Source organism: Diorhabda sublineata, chromosome 1 (genome assembly GCF_026230105.1).
Source record: "Diorhabda sublineata isolate icDioSubl1.1 chromosome 1, icDioSubl1.1, whole genome shotgun sequence".
NCBI classification, from domain to species: domain Eukaryota; kingdom Metazoa; phylum Arthropoda; class Insecta; order Coleoptera; family Chrysomelidae; genus Diorhabda; species Diorhabda sublineata.
In genome coordinates, this window is record NC_079474.1 from 12050461 (window position 1) to 12075485 (window position 25025).

The 25025-nt window shown below is 30.9% G+C and overlaps 3 protein-coding genes and 1 long non-coding RNA gene across 4 annotated transcripts in view; 3 read left to right on the top strand and 1 right to left on the bottom strand.

The window, feature by feature from the left end:
- Nucleotides 1-486: 486 nt before the first annotated feature.
- Nucleotides 487-2710, top strand: LOC130444422 (homeobox protein SMOX-3-like). Its single transcript, XM_056779548.1, has 5 exons — nucleotides 487-631; nucleotides 1155-1248; nucleotides 1448-1677; nucleotides 1772-1972; nucleotides 2497-2710. The coding sequence occupies exons 1-5, from the start codon at nucleotides 487-489 to the stop codon at nucleotides 2670-2672; spliced, it is 846 nt and encodes a 281-aa protein (XP_056635526.1). The 3' UTR covers nucleotides 2673-2710.
- A 71-nt stretch (nucleotides 2711-2781) lies between these two features.
- Nucleotides 2782-25025, bottom strand: part of LOC130444401 (dynein beta chain, ciliary) — a 75424-nt gene continuing 53180 nt past the window's right edge. Inside the window, exons 30-50 of the mRNA XM_056779515.1 lie at nucleotides 24119-24318; nucleotides 23832-24063; nucleotides 23426-23779; nucleotides 22563-23097; nucleotides 22290-22509; nucleotides 21929-22094; nucleotides 19181-19350; nucleotides 17449-17587; nucleotides 17160-17324; nucleotides 16482-16675; nucleotides 16005-16209; nucleotides 15645-15950; nucleotides 14392-14562; nucleotides 6490-6806; nucleotides 6210-6412; nucleotides 5947-6158; nucleotides 5496-5897; nucleotides 4967-5209; nucleotides 4554-4910; nucleotides 4344-4492; nucleotides 2782-3397 (exon numbers count right to left, since the gene is read on the bottom strand). Of these exons, the coding sequence (XP_056635493.1) occupies nucleotides 3103-3397; nucleotides 4344-4492; nucleotides 4554-4910; nucleotides 4967-5209; nucleotides 5496-5897; nucleotides 5947-6158; nucleotides 6210-6412; nucleotides 6490-6806; nucleotides 14392-14562; nucleotides 15645-15950; nucleotides 16005-16209; nucleotides 16482-16675; nucleotides 17160-17324; nucleotides 17449-17587; nucleotides 19181-19350; nucleotides 21929-22094; nucleotides 22290-22509; nucleotides 22563-23097; nucleotides 23426-23779; nucleotides 23832-24063; nucleotides 24119-24318 (5235 nt within the window). The 3' untranslated portion in view covers nucleotides 2782-3102. The remainder of the gene's footprint in view (nucleotides 3398-4343; nucleotides 4493-4553; nucleotides 4911-4966; nucleotides 5210-5495; nucleotides 5898-5946; nucleotides 6159-6209; nucleotides 6413-6489; nucleotides 6807-14391; nucleotides 14563-15644; nucleotides 15951-16004; nucleotides 16210-16481; nucleotides 16676-17159; nucleotides 17325-17448; nucleotides 17588-19180; nucleotides 19351-21928; nucleotides 22095-22289; nucleotides 22510-22562; nucleotides 23098-23425; nucleotides 23780-23831; nucleotides 24064-24118; nucleotides 24319-25025) is intronic.
- Nucleotides 6946-9426, top strand: LOC130444414 (luc7-like protein 3). Its single transcript, XM_056779536.1, has one exon. It carries the CDS (start codon nucleotides 7079-7081, stop codon nucleotides 8177-8179), a length of 1101 nt encoding a protein of 366 aa, XP_056635514.1. The 5' UTR covers nucleotides 6946-7078; the 3' UTR covers nucleotides 8180-9426.
- Nucleotides 10543-16422, top strand: LOC130444430 (uncharacterized). The gene is made up of 3 exons (XR_008909954.1): nucleotides 10543-11117; nucleotides 11223-11316; nucleotides 11787-16422. It is a non-coding gene; the product is annotated as an uncharacterized LOC130444430 (long non-coding RNA).

Genomic DNA, 25025 nt, shown 5'->3' on the forward strand with positions numbered 1-25025 from the left:
TAATAAATGTCAAGAAATACTTGCTGGAAAAAGTCTCTTTATATAAAAATATATTTTAAACAAGATAAATATTAAATATTTCGACGTTTTACTAATATATCAGTAAATATTCATGTTTTCATAGTGAATCCTTATAGGATAACTTTAAATTCCCGTATTTTTTTGGCTTCCAGATTTTCAGCTTATATGCGCACTTCGTTCGAAACAATATGAAATGAAAATAACAGAAAATCATGATGAAAGTGTTTCTATGCAAATAATAATCAAACATCACGTTAATATTCACAAAAAATATCATTTTGTTCAATAAGTTTTTTATAAAAAAATCTAATTGTGAAAATTACGTGCCAAAAAAGAATATTTTCCTTTTTCGAAATAGGTAAGTGGATAAATAGGTTAAATAATACAGTGTGTCTCATTCTATAGACAAAATATACTGAGGATTTTATAATTAGTTAAGTATACAATTATTTTTTCAGAAATAAAATGGATCTTAACGAAAATCATAATATTCAAGACGAAATAAACGAAACTATGAATTCTTTAACCAACGACGGTAGTTACACAATCAATGGACTATTAAGTACTTTTGCTAGCATGCAAAATGAAGACGACGAACCAGAAAAATACGGTAGTAAAATCTCCCTCCTAAATTTCTTCTTCTTTTTTTAATTTATAAGTCGATAATTCACTTCAATATTATTTTTATTCAACTTTCATTAATTGTAACTCACACTATATATGATCAAATTATACATTGTTTCTTTGATTAATTTATATTTATAGCAGAAATGATCGGAACATAAAATTTACGAGATAAGCACATATATTGGACAAACGATAATTCACACTGACGTTAAACAACTTGATCAGTACAATTTAATTAACTCAAATTAAATTACGCTCATATTCATCTATTAAATTAAAGGATATTCCACACATAATTTAATTTTCTGAATAACTTTTTCAAATTGCATTAATTGATTGTATATATAACCCTCTTTGTTGGATTATAAGGCAACGAACTTTATGTTTTGACAGCTTAGTTCGACTTTTGTACGATAAAAAAGAAGAATTGTATTTCTTTTTCATATTCCACACTGAGAAAAGTAAACAAGGTTTTAGTTATATATAAAATTCGAATGAATTTTTAGAATACGCAGAATCTGTTCAGAGTTACAACTCAAACGAAGATGATGCAGGAAATTCAGGCATTTCATGTTCTAAGAGGAAGCAAAGAAGATACAGGTAACGCTCAATCTTATATTTTTGATAAACAAGATACGTTATTTTTAATAAAATAAATTAGAGAATCTTTGTTATTTGAGATAAACAGAAATGACGTTCATTTAGAAAGAATATATTTAATTCTGGCTAAAACTGCGTGGCACGGAAGTAGAAATATCACAATTTAATTAATTGGTCCACTATTTTTTTAATTAAACAGGACAACTTTTACAAACTATCAACTAGAGGAGCTCGAAAGGGCGTTTCATAAAACCCACTATCCAGATGTATTTTTCCGCGAAGAATTGGCCTTGAGAATTGATCTAACCGAAGCTAGAGTTCAAGTTTGGTTCCAAAATAGAAGGGCTAAATGGAGAAAGCAGGAAAAAACATTAAATAAGAATTCAAACATGCAAAATTCTAACACTGGCATCCCCATTAGCTTACAGGGTGAGTCAAATATCAATAGATATATTCAAAAGTATATCTAATTGAAACTAGTTATAATAGATTAAGAAAAACGTTTTTATTGTGTTAAAAAAAGCTTGTTCAACATCTCTGGATAATCCACTTCTGAATTTTACCAATAACGAACCTAGTGGCACTTCAAATGTTTTCTTGGGACTAGAATGGCCACTGTCATTCTCTAGTTCTTCAACACTGTCAAATACCATAGACCAATCAACAAATACCAATCAAGATTGCTCAATAGAGAACCAAATTAATGAAACTATGCTAATCGCTGGTAAGCTTGATCATAAAATATCTATTTTTCAATCCGTAGCTCTTTTTTATATTTTTTTTTATAAATTGCGTTTATTTTACGCCTCATTTAATTGAAAATTGGTATTTAAATAGATATAAATATTGAAGTTTCGACTTATTTTCGTATTTATCAAAATGTAATTTGACATTGATAATTTGCGTAATAATATTAACGGAATTTATCAAAATGTAATTCGACATTGACGGTTTGCGTAATTATATTAACGATATTTATCGAATCATCAAAATGGAGACGATTTGTTAAGAAAAACGATATAAAAAGGTCTATGAAGTAAAAAGTGAAGAAATCAAAATATAATGACATTGACAATTTGCGTAATTATATCAACTGTCAATATCAAATTATATTTTGTAAACTACTGAAATACGTCAATATGTTTTTCACTTAAACTAATTTTGAATTAACAAACAGCTTAAATAGAGACAACTTATCAGCAAAAAAAATATTTATTTACCTCAAATATTTCTGTTTAATCTTTGTAGATAGTATAACAAATTCAATACAACCAAATATTATGGAAGAAAATATTTTTCTTAGTGGTGAAACGGATGATGAAAATTTAACTTTAATGGCTTCTAATGATAACGATATTTCCATCGATCCTGATTTGTTGACATTGAAACCACCACGGAATCAGTTAACACAAGATGACCACTAGTACACTAAACATAATTTCTAAATATATTATCGACATAATTGTACGTTTTATTCAATTTCCTTTACCCGTTTTACATTTAATCGAGTATGTAATCTTTGCATTTAATTCAATTTATGCCAATATTACAATCAATTGACTGTAAAACAAAGTTTATTCTTTTTCTTTCGTTTAATATGGTCTTTTTCTATTCAGTTATTGCAATACACTATTAATTATGAAGTAGAAGATAGTAATATGAGAATCTTCTTTTTTTATATTCAGTTGATCTATTTTTATACTTGTCAAGTTTAATTCGTTTTACGAGGGAAATGCTATAAATTACGTTTACATTTTATGGGTTACAATTATAAGAAATAAAAAAGGTATCGATTTGACGATATTAGTTTATTTTGTGTAATATTGAGTGATTTTTAATATATTTAAGTACTTATTAAATTTGTAATAACAATGCTACGCCAGCTAAGGTCCACTTTGCCGGTTTATCTTTAACTTTCAAGTTGAAAGTCCAAACGTATGTAGGTCCTCGTGTTCTAGTTTTGTATACAGGACATTCGTACATATTTCTCAAGTCTTGTTTATCTTGAGTTATCGCTCTTACGTTTATAACCGGCATAGAAGGAAAGAGTTCCTTCAAACGAGAATCTATGATAATTCCTGTTTGGAGATCCCATCTAGCACCTTCCATGTGGAGTCCGTGGATATAAGCGCCATCTCTCGGAGCACTCCTATAATGTTAAAAAATTCTGTGCCAAAAGAGTTACTGAAAAAGAATAATGAAGAAAGTAAAATACAACAAAAAGTGACTGGAGAGGAAACAAAAAGACAAAAGATAACAAGAGAGAAACAAGAAGTAATACATAAAGCTTTGAATGCCAGCAGAAGATAACAAAAGGCTTCTGAAGAATACAAAAGACGATAGAATGCAACAGAAAACAAATAACAAGGAAAGTTAACAGAAGAAAACGAAAGGGAATGAAAGACAACATAAAGGCAATAGAAGGCTGTAAAAGATAAGAAAAGACTAATGAAGAAAGCTACAAAAGGCAAACAACAGATAACAAAAGACATTGAAAGACAAGAAACGTAAATAAAAGAGAATGAAAGACAATAAAAGCTAACGGAAGGAAGCAAAAGACAACAAAAGGTAAACAACAGATGACAAAAAACAATGAAAGACCACAAAATGTAATTAATAGAGTGTGAAAGACAAAAGAGATAACTGAAGTAAGCAAAAAAGACAATAAAAGTATATGAGACATAATTAAACGATAACAGAAAGAATCAAAAGGCAAACAAAGAAAGTAAAAAATAGTAAAAGCAACAAAAGATGAACAACAGGTAAGAAAAGACAAATCAAAGCAAACAAAAGATAATTGAAGACAACAAAAAGTAAACAAAGAAACCAAAAGATAATGAGAGGTTATGAAATACAATTAAAAGATAACAAAAGGCAAAAAAGGTAAATAAAAAATAATTAAAAAAGGGGAATCAAAACATGAGAAAAAATATAAAAATAAAGGAAAAATAAAAAAAATAAATAAAGGAGAAGATAGTGAAAACGATAAACGGAAAATAGCATACAACAAAAAATAAACAAAAGACACTGAGAAAGCAAAAGGTGATTGGAAGAAGCAAAAGACATGAAAGATAAAAAAGAATATTATCTCTCACGTGAATTCTTCTTTTTGTTTTTTCGTAACATCGCACTGGAGACACATTTTATCCAATGGTAATTCATTTCTACGAGCCGTACTTTGCATTATGGCCGTTAGAAGAGACTGCGGATTAAAGAATCCTCCAAGCCAAACGGAAGCTGGAAGCTACAATATTATACGAAGTATATATGACATCGAAAGCGAAAGTGAGGTTATGAAAACTCACAACGAAATCCGTAGACCACGTTTCCAGTTCTCGAATTCTCAATAATAAATCGACAAACCACGAACTTAAGCCGAGCAATGACGGATAGGCTCTAAGAGCCCACACAGGCGGTACTTGATCGAGAAACAAAGCGTTTTCTAAATCCTCCATATCCGAAGTAATTGTGAGTTCTCCTTTTATTCCTAATTCCAATTCTCTCAGTGATCTTTTTATTTCCGCCGTTAGATAATTCATACGTTCGCATTCTTGGAAAGCTACTATCACGTAAGGCGTTCTTTCTTCAACTTTTCCCATTATTTCCGTCATATTAAAATCTTCCGGTAGCCTTTCCAGCATTTCGTCCACCATTTGCTTCACCTACATTCGAGAAAAATCCATAAATAATTTATTACATCAATTCACAGAAATTATACTTTATCTTCTCGAGTTATTGTTGCACCCCCCGTAGAACCACCGTCTCTAGGTTGCATTTCGAACACGGTTTTGAATAGATTCTCCGCAGTCGTTGTCAAAAATCCAATTTCTGCATTTGGATGTAAACCATAGAGGTATGGAGATTCCGAAGGCATCATATCGTCTATGTAGGTATGGTAACCTACGTAATCGGTATTTGGGGGAGCTGGAAATCCTGGCGCTAGCATTAATTCCCCATCAACCTAACATAAAATAATTTACGAACTCATTTTATTCGAAAACTACTATATTAGAATTTGTATTATAATATACTAATGATACTATAATAATATATAATTATTATGATCTTTGTAATTATTAAAATAATATTTATATTACAATTCCTTTTTATTATATTCAAAATTTATTCATTCATATTTATAAGAAATAGTTGATTGATCTATATTAGTAAAGACCAGTGCCAGCTGATATAATTGAACAGGCCCGTACTTTGTTTAATAGTAAGTAAGTTTTGTGGGCCATACTCACCAAATCAGGTTGCATAAGTTCCTCCAAATAAGTGATACACAGTCTCCTATCCCAATCGTCAGTAATATGTCCTCCGTACATAATTTCTCCGAATAAATATCTCAAATCTTCCCAAGGGACTTTAGAATTAGCTTCGAGATAATTATATAAAACAAAAACGCTGATAGTAAGATCTCCAACGTTAAAAGGGTATATTTTATTCCATCCTTGCGGTCCAAACTTTCGTCGTTCGGCGACTACGGCGTGGAAATAGCACAAAGAGAATAGAATTACCTTGAATTCGGCTTCTTTGCTACATTGTTCGAGAGTTTCTTGGTTGAAGTTCGAAAGTGCTTTGTGAATATTGGCCTGCATGCCTGTTGGTGGTTCGTTGGTGATTTTTATAGAGGATTCGAGGATTCCCTGGAAATAATATGGATAATCATCATTATAATATAGTATGGAGTATTACCTGTGGTATAATATGTGCACTGGCGCTAGCTGCTGGTTCAGCACTCATAAATACTCGGTAATTGGGATGCGATCCTTCGGCGTATTGTTCTAATTTCTTTTCCAAAGCCGGTAACCATTTTTTAACTAGATGGATGTTCTGTAAAACGACCCAGTGACCATTTTTCGCACCAACTTCCATCGCATTTTCAGCTATAACTTCTTGTCCTTGACCTAGGTAATATTATATGCTATTTTTCGTTTTCTCTAATTGAAATAACTTACCTAAACTAACGTTATGAAAATTTTGTTTTTCCGCTGTAAATCCCATCTTTTCTCCCAAGTTTTCAACGTCTTTTAAGGGATTTACACCTGGAGATAAAATGAAAAATATAGGAGTCGAAGGACTGGTTTCTTCGTAGGACTTTTCGAATTCCACCGTTTTATTTTCAACATATTTAGCACCTAATTTCTCTTCTATGAAAGCCCTTAAAATAAATACCCAGCTCTGATATCTTCATTATCAAAAAATTTATTTTATATATCAAATATAAAATATATTTACATCATGGCATAAATCATTCTATCAGGTCTCAAAGCCCTCATCATACAAAGCCTTTGCAATGCCGTTTTGCTTTTCCATTCTTGAGGAAACTTTTCTCGTTCAGGACTCTCGCATTCCACTAATTTTTTCCAACGCTTTGGCGACATCTCGATGTCTCTATCTAGATTTCTGAATTCGTCTTTTGTAGCCAAACTACAAATACCTCCCCAACTAGTATTTGAAAGAAAATCTACTGGACTTGTAACGTGTGGTTTTAATGGAAATCTCAAAAGGAAATCCAAATCTGACGCTAATATCTCTTCGTTCATAAGTAAGATCTAAAATTAAATTTGTATTATGAAATTATTAAAGTACGTCTCTGTAAACGTTATGGATTTCTTCTACGTTTTTATTGAATGGGCGTGACTGATCGCGTGAACTAAAAATGACATATGTCTACGGTCGATGGATGTATACGTCGTTAGATAAGCTCAAAAAGAACAATTAAAAAAGAAGAAGATATATTTAAAAATGTCTGGCATTAGCTTCAGCGTTTTATCAATGCAGTTTTTTTAACTGAAGTGTCGTAAGTTTCACAATCAATTAAAATATGGCTGTCATAGCAGCTGCCCAACTCTTGGACGAGTTAATGGGTAGAAATAGAAACGTAGCACCTAACGAAAAATTCAAGGAAGTGAACTGGGAGGATGCCGAATATTGCAAATTTTTCTTAGTCAAGTTTTGTCCCCACGACTTATTTGTAAACACAAGAAACGATCTAGGTGCCTGCCCTAAAGTCCACGATGAAGAAGCTCGAAAATTATTCGAAAAAGCTAAACCGATTCATCATAGAAAACTTCAATACCAAGAAGATTTCCTTCGGTTTTGTGCTTCCATGATGAACGATGTCGAGCGCAGAATTATCAAAGGTAAGCAAAGATTAGCTTTAAATGCGAGTGCTAAGGAAACCCCACCTTCCGCTCAATCTCAACAAAATGAAGAGCAGATAAATATCTTGAATGAAAAGATAGAGGATTTAGAAGCACAAGCAGAAAAAGCCGGTACAGAAGGTAATGTAGAGCACGCCCAAGGGATATTAAAACTTTGTGACCAACTTAAAGAAGAAAGAGACGCTCTACTCAAACCGGAAGGTGTTCAATCCAGCACAGCCGAACTTGCAGCTGCACAAGAAAAACAAATGGAAGTATGTGAAGTTTGCGGTGCGTTTCTTATCGTAGGAGACGCCCAACAACGTCTAGAAGATCATTTAATGGGAAAACAACACATGGGGTTCTCTAGAATGAAAACAGCCGTAGATGAAATAACAGAAGCGGTCAGAGAAGCCAGAGAAATGTTATATGGCGGAAGATCTTCAGACAAGAGAGAAAAAGATCGCTTAAAAGATTTTTCAAGAAAAGACAAACAAAAGAAAGAACGGGATTACGAAAAGGATCTAGAAAAAGCTCGATCGGAACATAGAGAAAAAGAAGAAAAAGAAAAGGAGAACGAACGGGATAGAAGAGCTAGGGAAAAATTAAAAATGGAAGAACGTAATGAACGAAGAGAAACTCATCGAGAAAGAGAACCGCATAGGGAAAAAGATCGACACAGAGAGCGCGATCGGGAACGACACAGAGATAGGGAAAAAGAAGAAAGAAGACATAAAGATACTAGTCGTCATCGATACAGTCACCATAGGCGTAAACATTAAATATCAGTAAATTTTTTTTCAATACAGGTGCCTGTCCTGTGGGATGTATCTCATGTTTAATCAGAATAATGCAGGTTAGTGAATATTATAAACTTCTAAAATAATGAACTATAATATCAACTTTAATTTGTAAAATCTAATTGAATATATATATTATCCAGTCTACTTCATTTTTATTCATATCGTATCAAATTTTTACCTTTGATTTTTATTTAAAATCCAAATTGAAACATTCGTGTTGAACTTTTAAACAACAAATATTATTATTTTAATATTGATATTTATCGATTTACGTGTTTACAACCCTTAATTTTAATTTTTTACAATCCTATATATTTTTATAACCTAACTTAAAAAAAACAAATTAATTTTTTTCTTTTATGTTTCATTTAAAATCAAAATATAATCATAAATATACTGTGAAGTTCAAAAACAGTTTATACTCATTCACCTAGTTACATAGTTAGCATAATTATTATTATAATATATACAGGGTTGTTGAAAAAAATACAATTCCACTTTAAAATATTACTCAAATACACTACTTTTTAGTTGTTAAAAATGTCAGTTATAAAACAATATAATACAATTTAAACTAATATTTTCATTTCTTTTTATATAATTGTGGAACTATTTTAATATTAAAACTTGATTTCGAGTTGATAATTTATTTCAAAATATGCATCAGTACTATGGATAACAAATTAACGCCATACTTTACGTGCGTCGACGCCATGTTGAAAATATTGTTCAATCATAATGTATATTTTACTAACTATAAAAAAATGCTGATATAAGATATAATAATAGTGAATTATGTTATTTTTTTCACAAAATTTAACTATTTTGATGATGTTTAAAGAAATATTTAAAACAAATTTTCTCCTATATAATTTTTGTGTATACATCACCTATAAAATATGGCGTCGATTTGTTAACGTCATTACAATGTACTCACTAAGTTATCAGGATAATTCTGTTATATACGAAGGATTTGAACAAGGATAACGCGCACAGGACTAGGTCTTAAATATATAAAAAAATCGTTTGTAATATTTCTTTTTTATGAAAAAATTTTTGTTCGTTATTTAAATCTGTATTCTAATTATAGAAAGTTCTATTTCAAGATATTTTTCATGAAAATATTTTGAGGTTATCTTTGATATTATACGCATGATTTCATTGTTTTTTTTGTATTTACCAAAATTTGTAAATGAAGTTAATAAAAAAAAACTTTATTGTCGCAACTTTTGTATAAAACTCCTTTTTATAGGTCGATGTTGATGAATGGGGATTTATAAGGTGTAATTTAATATTTTTATCACTAAATTTTTCCGGGAAATGATTTTAAAGTTAAATAAACTTGTATTTAGAAAAAATCAATTGAATTAAGAGAGGAGTAGTACGTAAGGAATAGTTTCACATTTTGAGGTTATGTTCTTGACTTTTCCTGTCGAAATTGTAGTTTAATTTACGTTTTTCTTGATAATTAATCCGATTTTTTGAACTGTTTTTTTTTAATTCGGGAAGGAATGGTCGAAAAATTTATTTACATCAATTTTTTCGAAAACGGAATTTGAAATTTGCGGGGATTGTGAGAATATACTCAAAATTTAAGACTTACTTTAATATTTTTTTCATTTTTGTCTTACAAAAAAATTTTGGGTATCAATATTGTAAGAAATTGTATGCTCTATGAAATGATAGTATTAGATTTTCAAAAAACAAAAATTTCAATCCATAATTTTTGAAAATTGTTTAAAAATTATGAAAATTTGTTTATTTATGGAGCAAGTATAGTAAAAATAATCAAATTAAATTGAAATGATATGGAAATGTAGAGTGAAAGTTTCTAAAGAAGTACGTGGCTCAAAATTTGAAAAATTCAAAATGGCGGCCGTGCAAATAGAATTTACATACATATTTTTCAATCGCCGTTTATGTCATTATTATTAACAATTTTGAAATGCAATTTTCAGCAATCAATAGAGGAAAAATTTAAGTTTAATAGACAATAACAAACAAAACTTCAAAATTTAATTTGTAAATATAAAAAATAAAGAAAAGTTTTTTCAAATTCTTTTGTTGAAAAGTTAATTTTAATTATTGTTTCGAATTATAAAAAAATAATTAGAAACTGAGATAACGAAAGGCAAAGTTAACAAAATTAACAAGGATTGAAAATATATATATATATATATATATATATATATATATATATAAATGCAATTTACACGGCCGCCATTTTGAATTTTTAAAATATGAAAACAATAACTTTTTAAATAACTTCTTCTTTATATTTATATGTAATATGAATTTGATTCTATTATTTCTACTATACTTGTTACATAAATAGGAAAAAATTTTAAATTTTTGATAATTTTTCGAAAAATAAGGGTTAAAAATTTGTTTTTTCGAATTTTAGTTCTACCATGTTATAGGGCACAACATCCCCTATAATTTTTATAAGTACAATTTTTTTATTCGAGCATAAATAAAAAAGTTATGATCATAAAAAAGTGCCTCAAGACAAGCTTCAACAAAATTCATTATAAAATTAAAAAAAAATGGTTTGGGGTCAATAAATTTCCAATTAGGGACGTGTAATCATGTTTCCAAAAACATTACAGTAGTTTTTCTAACTTTCCCGGACTATATTTATACAAAAGGTGATCAAAATTTTTTTATATAGTGACATAACCTAAAAATGCGATTCTAGGTTAATCGAACCTCTTGTGTCTAATTTTCGTTTCAATACTAATACTAATATCGAATAGTAGACGTTCTTTTCCAAAAATTAAACACCATTCATGAATTATTTCAGAACACCCGGTGTATATTTAAATTAATAAGCAAAATGAAGGTATACAACGCCCCCTAGTTTTCGAAGAGATCATCTAGCTACAATTTTAATGCTCCCGGATAGCTTTCCATAACGGTATCACTTTTATTTATACATATATCATATATTTTTTTTTAATGTCAATTATTATTTTTTTTTTAAATTATATACCATATTTGATGTCACGTGAAATATTTCCAGAAATCATGGTACACGACCAAGACGCTGCAAAAAAATTGATCTTCAGGAATATACATGTATATAATTGAAGATATGGGTCGATATATTCATGGAGGTTAGTTTTAATACTTAAATTACTTGCTTTACGTATTGAATTTTCGTTGTTGTTCACTCCTTATGCCGCCCCTGTCCATTCTAATTCATACTTCTTCAACCGCTTCCAACAAATTTCGAAAAATTGAAATAAAAAATATTCTTTACAATATTTTATAAAAAAAGAAATAATGTAACGAGAAAAAGGGCTAATGTGAATTTATTTATTAATATACAGGGTGTACAAACAATTTTATAAATTTTTTCACTAACATTTAAATCAGATTAAATGAATTTTTAACAACGTTGTTTTTAATTTAAATTATTATTAATACGATCGGGATATTTTTCTTTATCAAAATGGTCAAAAAATACCATACAGGGCGATACAATTTTTTTTAAATTAAATTTCGTTGACGAGTAGCAGCCGAACAATTTTCTGATCTACCAGGTACGTATTTGCGATTCTGATTTTTTCGACCATTTTTACAGGGCGTCGACCAAAAGTGTTACCATCACCACCGGGAAAAAGGAGAAATGTGGTGGGATTGTGGTATGCTTCCAATTGCAGGTAACTGTTTTTTAACAGGTTGAGGGTTTTATACAGGCAACGAAAATTTTATTTATTTCTCACTTATAAAGCTCCAACTTATTAAAAACGGACTTGAAATATAATTTTTCTTTGGTGTTACAGTGTGTTTCGAAAATAGAGAGTCGATAGATGACTCATCTAGTGGGCTGTTTCAAATTATACGGGGTTTAATTGAATTACCGTAATACATAAATGAAAATAATGGTATTTTGATTATTTTTCGTAATTTCATTTAAAAAAAATGTGTAAATGGTTATTTTTGAAAAATTTCTCGTTTATTACCGAAAATGGCGTCGAAAATATTTTAATAGGGTCTTTTGCAATTGGATTTTTATCCACTCGATTATGATCTCTATAGAAGGCTTGAGTTACAGAGTAAATTATCCAATATTTTACTAGAAAGTCAAATTTTTGCGTTTAGTCCCCGTTAATGCTAAATATGTCAAATAGACTGTCTTTACGATTCGGTTTTTCATTCAGTTCATTTAGGGTAAATTACCCATTAAAACAATTCTAAGAATCAATGCTACGCTGTCAGATGTTTAAATCTGACGTTTAGGACCGAAAATGCTGTCTAAATACCTTAAAAGGTCTCGTATAGTTCGGTTTTCCATCCATTTTCAGATGATTTTATAAAACATTGAAGATAGGGTAAATTATTCATTGAAATATTTTTCTAAATAAATGCTATGATGTCAAGTGTTTAATATCTGACGTTGCGGACCGGAAATGCTTTCTATATATGTTAAATGGTCTCGTATAATTCGGTTTTCCATCCCATTTAGAAATACTTTCATATAACGTCGAAGATGGGGTAAATTATCCACTGAAATATTTTTTAAAATAAATGCTATGATGTCAAGTGTTTTATATCTGTCGTTTCGGGCCGGTAATGCTGTCTGAATATGTTAAATGGTCTCGTATAGTTCGGTTTTCCATCCCATTCACAAATACTTTCATAAAACGTCGAAGATGGGGTAAATTATCCATTGAAATATTTTTTAAAATAATTGCTATAATGTCAAGTGTTTTATATCTGACGTTTCGGGCCGGTAATGCTGTCTGAATATGTTAAATGGTCTCGTATAGTTCGGTTTTCCATCCCATTCAGAAATACTTTCATATAACGTCGAAGATGGGGTAAATTATCCACTGAAATATTTTTTAAAATAAATGCTATGATGTCAAGTGTTTAATATCTGACGTTTCGGGCCGGTAATGCTGTCTAAATATGTTAAATGGTCTCGTATAGTTCGGTTTTCCATCCCATTCACAAATACTTTCATAAAACGTCGAAGATGGGGTAAATTATCCATTGAAATATTTTTTAAAATAATTGCTATGATGTCAAGTGTTTTATATCTGACGTTTCGGGCCGGTAATGCTGTCTAAATATGTTAAATGGTCTCGTATAATTCGGTTTTCCATCCATTCATAGATCGTTAGGTTTATTTAGGGGTCAAACTACCCATTGAAACATGTTTTTTATTAAACGCTCGATTTAGGGTAAATTATCTTTATAATTATACTTTTCCTAAGAAATAAAAGCAACGTTACCAGATTTTCAATTACTTCCTAAAACTATAAATTTCGGCAAAATCATATTCAAAATGGTCTCGATTGATTTGGTTTTTAAACCAGTTATTTTACGAGAGTTATTTGGTTAGATTTTTGACATATGTCGGTGATCGACTATATTGCTGTCACAATCTTTCAAATGGTCTCCTATAATACGGTTTTTCATCCAGTAAGTGGTAATTTGAACAGCATAAAACGTTTAATTGGGGTAAATTACCTGTTATAATGAAACAATTCATGTAAAATAACTGCTACGTTGCCAGATATTTAATTCCTGACGTTTTAACCTAAAAATTCGGATAAAAAAATATTTAAACTGGTCTCGTACATTCGGTTTTCCATCCAGTCAAAGATGTTTTTATAAAAAGTTTGATATAGGGTAAATTATCCATTAAATATATTTTAAAATAAAAGCTGCGATCTCTACTTTTTAAATTTGACGTTTATTACCGGAAATGCTATCAAAATATGTCAAATGGTCTCGTATAATACGGTTTTTCATCCAGTTAGTGTTGGTTTTATCAATATAAAAAGCTTAATTAGGGTAAATTATCCACTATAAATATACTTTTCATAAAAAATAACCGCTACGTTGCCGGATCTTTGACACCTGACAAAAAATTCGTCTTTCCATCCAGTAAAATTACGAAAGTAATTTTTACATTATTTCGCAAAATTTTTAAAATTTGTCGGTTTTAATTTGTAATACAGTCAAAATATGTCTTGAGTTAGACAGTTTTTCAATCACTCTAAATATTTTATCCCCATAAAACGTTTAAAATAGGGTGAATCATTTACTATAATATCTTTTTAACGAAAAGACAGTACAGTGGAAAAATTTTCGATATACGTCGTTTAAAAGTTAGGTTAGGAAACGGCGCCATCTGTAAATCAATCCGGACAGTTACTATTTCATAAAAATGTTACCTGAAACGTCATTTGAGAGGCGAAAATCAATTTATCGCATTCGAATAATCCCCTCGTAGTATATTGAAACACCGAGAACGTGATACAGGATATGAGATTGTTAACTCTAATGTTGACAGTTTCACCGGGATCGGCTCTGGAAATCGCCTTCTGGAAAACCACGCTGAAAGCCTAAAAAAAAACAAATTATGCAAATACCATCTTGTAAGTCAATAAAATACGCCTGAGATTCATCAGATCTGCTCAGAATCATAATAAAAACACGCTAATTTAGCGTTGGCGTTTTGTGGAATCCATTTATCTAGTTCATTTTTCAAATTTATGAATTATAAGAAACGGCATATTACAGAAACCTATTTTTTTGAGTTATCGATGAATTAAGATAACTTAACCTAACCCAACCTAATGTAACCTAACTTTGTCTTACCTAACCCAATGAAACCTAACCTAACTTATTTTAACCTAACATAACCTGACCTATCTCAATATAACTTAACGTGGCATAACCTAACTTAATCCAACGTAACCTAATGTAACTCTACCCAATGTAACTCTACCTAATGTAACCTAACTTAATGTAACCTAACCTATCGTAACATAACTTAATCCTACCTTATCTAATGTAACCTAACCTAGTATAACCTAATTTAATGTAAACTAACCTAACTTAATCCAACGTCATCCTCTGTAATCTGGTTAACCTAACTTATCCAACCCAACGTAATCCTTTTTTTTTGTGTGGTTTTGCGTCTCCATCTGGATAAGTCTGAAGAGTCACGTTGATGAGCGCCTTCAAGCTGAAATCCTACCAACTCGACCTAATTTAATTAAACCAAATCTTATATAACCTAACCTTATCTAACCTAACCTAACCTAACCTCTTCCAAGTAACTAATATAACCTAACTTAATCTAACCTGATTTAACCCTACTAGAAAAGGATGTAAGTAAAAAAAACGTTGAATTTTGACTTTTTTCTTACCATACGTCTCACCACCCTTCAGACAAGCCCTAATCCTAAAAATAGCTCCCTTCCCAATATGAAATATTTCGTTTGATTCTTAAATTTAGTCGAACCGGAAGCCAACCAATCCAATTATTGGCCCAAAATGATAGTTTCCGACATCCGAGAGCTTGATACAAAGTCCACGAAAACGCTAAACTAATGTGGTTTATAACCCTCGAACGAATAAAAAAACTGAAGTAACGTCATAAATTGTTCATTTAAACCGAATAGGAAGTCAGTTACTTTACCTTTAAAGAAAATTGATAAATTGGATTGATGGTATTGAGTTCGTTTAGAATGAAATACAATAAACTGGCTCTAGCAGCTGCTGGTCTATAATATTCTCTAGCTTCGTCTATCTGTGCCGAAGTTATTTTAGCTTCTGCAACTTTTTCTTCGATTTCCGCGGCGGTTCTTTTAGTAGTTTCCAGATTTTCGACTAAAGTAGTATCACCAAGAAGATTTCCACCGGCTGATGATAGTCTAGATAGCAGATCGTCCTCCAAACTTTTCAAACTAATCTTAAAATCGTTTTGCTGCTTAGTCAAATCGGCCTGAAAACAATTTAAATTTATTATTATCTATAAATGGATGATAAAATAATTGACCTTCAATTCTTCAAGATCTAGTCTTTCAGCTTTGACGACTTCAGCCAGGAGCTGATCTTCCAACCCATCTCTCGTCACCGTGAAATTAATTAGGGTCGCTTGTGCCTGCATTTCCGGTTTATAATGAGGATTCGCCAACTTTGTGTGCAGTATTAATTGAAAATTTGAATTATATTCGATTTCTTTATCACCAATTTTGATAGCTCTACAATATAATTTATAATTTTCAAAATTATAATCAAAAACTATTGTAATTCAAATTTCCCCCACTTAATTCGTATTCCTACCACGAGATGGAACTATTGAACACCGCCAAATTATTGACATAAGTAAATTAATGTTAGAACCACGAGATGGCGTTGGTAGGATTATATATTTACACGGGAATTTTTGTTTTCATTGTAAAAAGTATAAAGAATGAATTTTTAATAAAATTTTAATTATAAAATGTGTTTTATTCATATTCATGTTACCTACTTTCCTTTTTTAATTAGATATCTTCCTAGTAAAGTATCCAGGACAGGATCTAAATTTTCTTCGATATTTTCAAGTAAAACAGTCGCTCCTTCCGTGATGCATCTTTCAATAACGTCCAAGTAACTTTTTTGTCCTAGTCGTATTACTTTTAACGCGTCCCCGTAGCGTTGTTTGATCCATTTTATACCTTGTAACTAAAATTTCATACAAAACTATTACTTTGAATGAAATAAATAACTTTTTTAACTTATATTTGCAAAATATATCGACCGGTTTCGATCCATTTAGTTCTTGTCAGAATATTTGTTGTCAAATCATTTTTATTTTGAAAATTCCATATAACACTATCATATCAACTCAAATAAACTACTCTGGTTCATAATTGCAAAATATATCGGCTAGTTTCGATCCATTTGATTCTCATCAGAATATTTAATGTTAAATCACTTTTGGTTCGAAAATTCCATGTAAAACTATCACCTCAAATCAAATAAACTACTTCTCTGGTTCACAATTGGAAATAAAATCGACCGATTTCGATTTACTTAGTTCTCATCAGTATTTTCGTTTATAAATCACTTCTATTTCGAATATTTTATATAAAACTATCGTCTCAAATCATGATGATGCCTACTTCGGATATTCCCATAAAAGATCGTAATTTTCGCTTGAACTCACCTGGGGATCAATCATCAGCGGCCATCTTTCCGAATTAGATAAAATTGTAGCATTTTCTATGGACATTTTATCGCTTGGCAAACCTTCATTTTGCCATTTTGCTATTATGGTATCGTCTGTCAACAATGAGAGGGGATCCAAGTCTTCTGTCAAAGGTATCTTGGGCTAAAATAATTTATTTGAAAATAAGTTTTTGTAAAAACAATTTTTGGTTAAAAAAAGATTTTTTTGAACTTCGATATCTTATATATTGATGCATAAATATTATAAAACTCGATGTAATGCTTACGTCTAAATTTTTGAGAAAAGGTAACCACATTTTGTGGATCAAATCCAGGCGATATTGTTTGGTGAAACAACCAACGTAAGATATAAATGCTGTAGTCAGTAATACGTCTCCTGGCATCATTTTCCCACTTTCTATGAAACTACAAAATGAATAAATTATAGTCCATTCATATAATAGAAGAAATGGATGTAAACAGAATCCATTATCATTCTTTCAACAAAGCAAATGCGAAAAGAATTATAGTCTATATGTTAACCCTTGTAAATGCAAGAATAATCAATTATAGTCCATTCGTCAACCAGAGTAAATGCAAAAAGAATCAATTTTAGTCCATTCATTCAAAGTATGAAATAATTGCAAAATGTGTCGACTGTAGCCAATTAGCTCATCGAAATAAAAGCAATAGGATTGAATTATAGTCCATTCATTTTCGGACGAACTAATTGCGAAAAAATTCGTTCATAGTCAATTCATTTACTGAAAAAAGTGAATGCAAAAAGCTTGAATTAAAATCTATTCATTTACAGAAGAATTTAATGCAAATATATCAAATTATAGCCCATTCATTTACGGATAAATTAAATGCAAAAAGAATCAATTATAGTCCATTCTTTTATTGAACGAAGAAAGTGCAAAAATATTAAATTATAGTCCATTCAATGACACACAAACTAACTTGCAAAAAAATTTGTTTATAGTCAATTCATTTACTAAGTAAATGCAAAAAGCTTGAATTGTAGTTCTTTCATTTATGGATGAATTGAATGCAAAAATATTAAATTATAGTCCATTCATTTACGGATGAATTAAATGCAAAAAGAATCAATTAAAGTCCATTCTTTTATTGAACGAAGAAAGTACAAAAACATTAATTATATTCCATTCAATCATGGACGAATTAAATGCAAAAAAATCATTTATAGTCTATTCATTTACGAACGAATTAAATAAAGAAAAAATCATTTATAGTTTATTCATTCAACGGACGAAAGAACTGCAAATAGAATCATTTATAGTCCATTTATTTAACGCATGAAGTGAAGGCAAAAATATTAAATTATAGTCCATTCATTTACTGACGAATCAAATGCAAAAATGATCATTTGTAATCCATTTATTTAACGTACGAAAAAAGGCAAATAGAATCAATTATAGTCCATTCATTTATGGAGGAATTGAATGCAAAAAAATAATTTATAGTCCATTCATTTACGGACGAATTAAATGCGAAAACAATCATTTATAGTCCATCTTTTTAACGGACGAAAGGGAAGCAAAAAGAATCAGTTATAGTCCATTCCTTCATCGAACGAAGAAAATGCAAAAATAATAAATTATAGTCCGTTCATTCACGGACGAACTAATTGCAAAATTTCTGTTATGGTCAATTCATTTACTGTACGGTGTAAATGTAAAAGCTCGATCCATATACGGACGAACTAAATGTAAAAAGAATTAATTATAGTCCATTCATATAGCTAAGTAAATGTAAGCCGATTAAATTATAGTTTTTCCATTCAATGAATAAGTGGATGCAGGAAGTTTTAATTAAAGACCATTCATTTATGGACGCACCAGATGAAAAAAGGGTCAATTATAGTCCATTCGTGCAAAAAAAGAAATAAATGTCATTTCTATACATTGCAACTAATGGAACAGAATTGCTATGATAACTATTATCAGTTTATTTGAGAAAAAGTGAAATTTGTGGATATTTATGGTAAAACTACACCTGTTTACCGCCTCCGCCCAACGGACATTTTCACTGGCTAATCCACCGACCAATCGGTTAGCTAGATGTATGGTTGCGTTCGTAGCGTCGGCTTCTTGTTGACATAACAATTTTTCTTTAGTCGCTGTTTCAAAATCCGCAGTTAGTTTCGCCAACTGTTCCTCTAAAGACTGGAAAACAAATCGAGAATATTCATTACCAAGTTATAGGTTATGTCAAAAGAGACTCTCGGTTCGATCGATTATTCATTTCATCTGCAAGGGTTTTTAAATGGGGTTGTTTCACGTACCTTATTCAGATGAAATAGACAGATTATGTATAGAAAGAGGCGGTTGTATTGAATCTCATCGTCGCCCATTGATTTATAAACAAAAACATAGAAAACCTGCTCAAGAACTAGAGATGGAAAAGGATTTAAGTTTGTGATATGGAATCATCAAGGAAGTTTTCAAAAAGTTCTTATAAGATATTTTCGAGTGAAATGTTGGGTGGTATGCTACAAATGAAATAATTATGATTCTAAAGACTATTAAGTTTCTAACATTAGTCAAAGCTCAATTTTCGGCTCAAATTTCTTCTTTTTTGTATCGATTTAAGAGTGCATGTACCAATTTCCAAGATATTTTCAAAAACTAATAGAAATTTTGATATTTAGGATCTTTAATAATAAAAAATGGGTTATGCCAAAAAAGACATAGAAATTGCTTCAAAGTGACGCTCTAAATATGTAAAAATAGAGGTTGGGACTTGTTTAATTCGTAGGATAAACGTTTTTGAGTGGGCAAAGACTACATCTGGAAATTTATGAACAAATAATTAAGGGGATATGCTTAAAATGAAATAATTATGACTCAAAAGACAATCAAGTTTCAACATTATTCAGGGCTCAATTTTCGGCTCAAATTTCTTCTTTTTTGAATCGATTTAAGAGTGTATGTACCAATTTCCAAGATATTTTCAGAAATTGATAGAAATTTTGATATTTAGGATCTTTAATAATAAAAAATGGGTTATGCCAAAAAAGACATAGAAATTGCTTCAAAGTGACGCTCTAAATATGTAAAAATAGAGGTTGGGACTTGTTTAATTCGTAGGATAAACGTTTTTGAGTGGGCAAAGACTACATCTGGAAATTTGTGACCAAATAATTAAGGGGATATGCTTAAAATGGAATAATTATGATTCTAAAGACTATTAAGTTTCTAACATTAGTCAAAGCTCAATTTTCGGCTCAAATTTCTTCTTTTTTGTATCGATTTAAGAGTGCATGTACCAACTTCCAAGATATTTTCAAAAACTAATAGAAATTTTGATATTTAGGATCTTTAATAATAAAAAATGGGTTATGCCAAAAAAGACATAGAAATTGCTTCAAAGTGACGCTCTAAATATGTAAAAATAGAGGTTGGGACTTGTTTAATTCGTAGGATAAACGTTTTTGAGTGGGCAAAGACTACATCTGGAAATTTGTGACCAAATAATTAAGGGGATATGCTTAAAATGAAATAATTATGACTCAAAAGACAATCAAGTTTCAACATTATTCAGGGCTCAATTTTCGGCTCAAATTTCTTCTTTTTTGAATCGATTTAAGAGTGTATGTACCAATTTCCAAGATATTTTCAGAAATTGATAGAAATTTTGATATTTAGGATCTTTAATAATAAAAAATGGGTTATGCCAAAAAAGACATAGAAATTGGTTCAAAGTGACGCTCTAAATATGTAAAAATAGAGGTTGGGACTTGTTTAATTCGTAGGATAAACGTTTTTGAGTGGGCAAAGACTACATCTGGAAATTTGTGACCAAATAATTAAGGGGATATGCTTAAAATGGAATAATTATGATTCTAAAGACTATTAAGTTTCTAACATTAGTCAAAGCTCAATTTTCGGCTCAAATTTCTTCTTTTTTGAATCGATTTAAGAGTGCATGTACCAATTTCCAAGATATTTTCAAAAACTAATAGAAATTTTGATATTTAGGATCTTTAATAATAAAAAATGGGTTATGCCAAAAAAGACATAGAAATTGCTTCAAAGTGACGCTCTAAATATGTAAAAATAGAGGTTGGGAATTGTTTAATTTGTAGGATAAACGTTTTTGAGTGGGCAAAGACTACATCTGGAAATTTGTGACCAAATAATTAAGGGGATATGCTTAAAATGGAATAATTATGACTCAAAAGACAATCAAGTTTCTAACATTGGTCAGGGCTCAATTTCTTGCTCCAATTTCTTCTTTTTAGGATCGATTTAAGAGTGTACATACTAATTTTCAATGTATTTTCAGAAATTGATAGAAATTTTAATTTTAGGATCATGAATAATCAAAAATAAGTCATACCCTCAAAAAAATAGCAATTGGGTATTTGGAATAATAATAAATTGGTAAAAAAAACTATACGCCAAAAAATATATTTCGAGATACTAGGAATAGATTAATCCAGTCAATTTTCTTATAATCACTTTTCTACCCTTTGCAAAGGGGTTGATATTGAAAAAAATAAGTCTCCATTCAAAATATCCTACAGTCCAAGATAAAGGGGATTTTCAATACATAATATTCTGTAAAAGTCCTTTCAAATAATCAGTTTATGTAGAAAAAGTTTTTGTTTATTCCCCATTATACTATTCCTGATATACAGAGCGTTAAGAAAATGCAATTTCTAAAAAAAACATCTTTATGGTTTGAAGGTATGAATGAAGGTAAGTTTTGAATTTAAATTTATATCTGTACAAAACTCACTGCAACTTTTTTTTTGATCGAGTTTAGTTTATCTTGAGCGGCGGCTAGTTCCATATTAGCGGCGGCCAAGGCTTTCCTCTTGGGTTCCACATCGCAGAAAACTTCAAAAAACTTTATTATGTTTATAACCCAAGCGCATAATCCAGCTGCAGCCGCTGACTTAGATCTACGGTAAAAAAAGATATCGTTTGAAATTTTGGTAAAAGCTGTATACAATTCTACAATAGATGTAATGTGTTTGTTTTTACGTGGTTCAAACTTGAAATTTTTAATTATACGGTATAGAAACCTTGTCTTCGCTAGTTCAGTCGATATGAACCACACTAACGCCTTATTTATTCAATAGCCCCTGTATAAGTACCTTACAAATTCCGGCTCGAATTCGGCATCTTTCAAATATGGTACGATGGCTTTTATAACTTCCGGATGAATATTTTCTTTATCGTAGTTGATAAGCGCGTCCAAGAAAGCATCTACTTTAGCCATCATCAATTTAGCAGCTTTCCAGCTTCTATCTTTGGGAACCTTACCACCAGGAGATAGTAGTACCATAACAGCTGCTGTAACATTAGTAACAGCTCCTAAAACATTATAAAAATTATCATTTAATATAGTAAATGAAGATGTTTATTACCCGGTGGGGATCCGAACGATTTCAGTTCGGTTAAGTTAGCTTTGTTTAATGTATTCAAAGCTTCTTGTGCTGCCAGTAGAGCAGGTTCGGCTTTCATTAAATCTTCTTCGCAATCTTTCTGTTTCTTACTAACTTCTTCGGCTATCACAGCGACGCGTTCTTCTTCTTCATCGGCTAGATGCTTTTCTATTGATACTTTTTCGGTTTCTACACCAACTATTTCAATCAACCGATCGGCCGCTTCGTTTTTTTCTTTCAATTCTATCTCTTGTATCGCTAATTTCTTCTTCAGTTCGTCCACTTGAATCGACGTGCTTTTCAATTTATCCAAACCGTTCTCTAAGCGTTGTACTTTCAGCCTTAACTCTTCAGATTTTTGCCGTAGCAGTTTGGAATAGAGGTTAATTTGTTCTAAGTAGGATTTCGGCGTGGTGTAATTGTATCTTCTTTCGTTCTGGAGGAAAATTTTTGATATTGAGTTGACTGAAGTATGGGCGTAAGCCATGAAACGGGCAGCTGAATCATGCAATTCAATCTGAAATTATGATTTTAGATTGTCGATTTTGTATTTAGAAGGTGTGGTGGTATTAAATATCTTCAGCAGGGGTTTGTCGATGCCGATCTGAACGTTTTCTGTCGCCAAAGCTCCTGGTGAATGCATATTTTTTCAAGTACGAGAACAATTCGTATACGAACTTCACAAAAAGATGTCTCGGTATGAAAAGTAAAAAAAAAACATGTTCTGGAACTAAACTACAATCATAAACATCAAAGAAATAATTCACAGTTAAAAAGTAATGAACAAATCAGCCGGTAATCGCAATTTTTAACAAATAACATTTAGCGTATACTATTATACTTACTGGTAAGACTTCAATGTCTTGTAAAAACCTCGAAGCTACTGATACTAGCGCTTCTTGCGGCCACTCGTGGAACCAATTGACTTGCGTGCAGTTAATCAAAGAAGGAAACTTTCTAGCTCTTACTCTGAGTGTGGATCCTACAGGGGAGAAACAGAGGACGACTTTTAATTGTCGTCGGACTCTATCGATGAAAAATTTCCAACAGTTTTCTCTAGTGTCTAACATTCCGGCGCCTTTTACTTCATTTCGCACCCCGGCGATTATAGATTCGATCTCGTCGTCTGGAAACATGTCCGGGATTTCACCAGAAGCTAACATATCGTTGATTAAAACGAGAAACTGTTCGTTGGGGACCTGGAAAGATCGTTTTAGTTCGTTGATTTATGAAGATGAAGGGTGGTTTCACCTGAGCGTCTGTCATTAAAAACATTATACCGACATTCTTCAAACCGCTTTTCAAGTACAGTGAGGATAATTCTTTTTTCAAATCTAATACTCCGTATCCTTTCTTTAATTGTATTTGTGCTACTTCTAGCGAAGAAATGAACGCAGCTAGTCTGGATAAAGATTGTTTACCACTACCACCTACTCCGACTAATAGGGCACTTCCTCGAGGAGATTCTAAAATTCGGTTTATTCTGGAATGTAAATGGAAGTGAGAAAGACGTGAATGATTTTCTGTATATTATTTACCTGCATATATGCATCATGGCGTCTTCGAAAAGGACTAGATTCATAGCTGCTACTAAATCGTTGTAGCTCGACATAGCTTCGTTTAATAGTTTCGTTAGGTTTATCCATTTTTTTACCGGCATGTATTTGGGTTCCCCAATTCCCCCAGCGAAATGACAATAGATGTTAGGTTTTTCCAAAACTATGGACTCGTCTATCTCCTTGATGTTATTGGGAATAAAGAATTGATTGAGTTTCAACTTTTTTATATAGGTTTAAGAAGGTTATAGAATAGTTCTTTCGTGGAAAATATACATGGTGAAAGTTGAAGTGGAAATTTATTGATAACATTTTTACACGCTCTCGTATAAAATAAATTATAACCTCAACTATTGAAGATGTAGCTTCATTTTTTACGTCAGTAGGTAGAGGAGAGATTTGTTTAAAAATGGGATGAATTTATTTTTTTAACCAAATAATTGTAGAAAATATATAGGGAGAAAGCTGAAGTTAAAATTTATTGAAAACATATGGACATGTCCTCGTATAAAGTCAATTATTTCTGAAATTATTGAATATTTAGTTTCAACTCTAGCGTACGTAGATAGAGAAAAGATTTGTCTAAACAATGCGTTAAATTCATTTTTCGTGACCAAATGTTTGTAAAAAATATATAGGGTGAAAGCTGATGTTAAAATTTATTGACAACATCTTGACATGTTCTCGTATAAAGTCAATTATTCCTGAAATTATTGAAGGTGTAATTTCACTTTGGACGTCAGTAGATAGAGAAAAGATTTTTCTAAACAATGGGTTAAATTCATTTTTCGTAACCAAATGTTTGTAGAAAATATAGAGGGTGAAAGCTAAAGTTAAAATTTATTGACAACAACTTGACATGCTCTCGTATAAAGTCAATTATATCTGA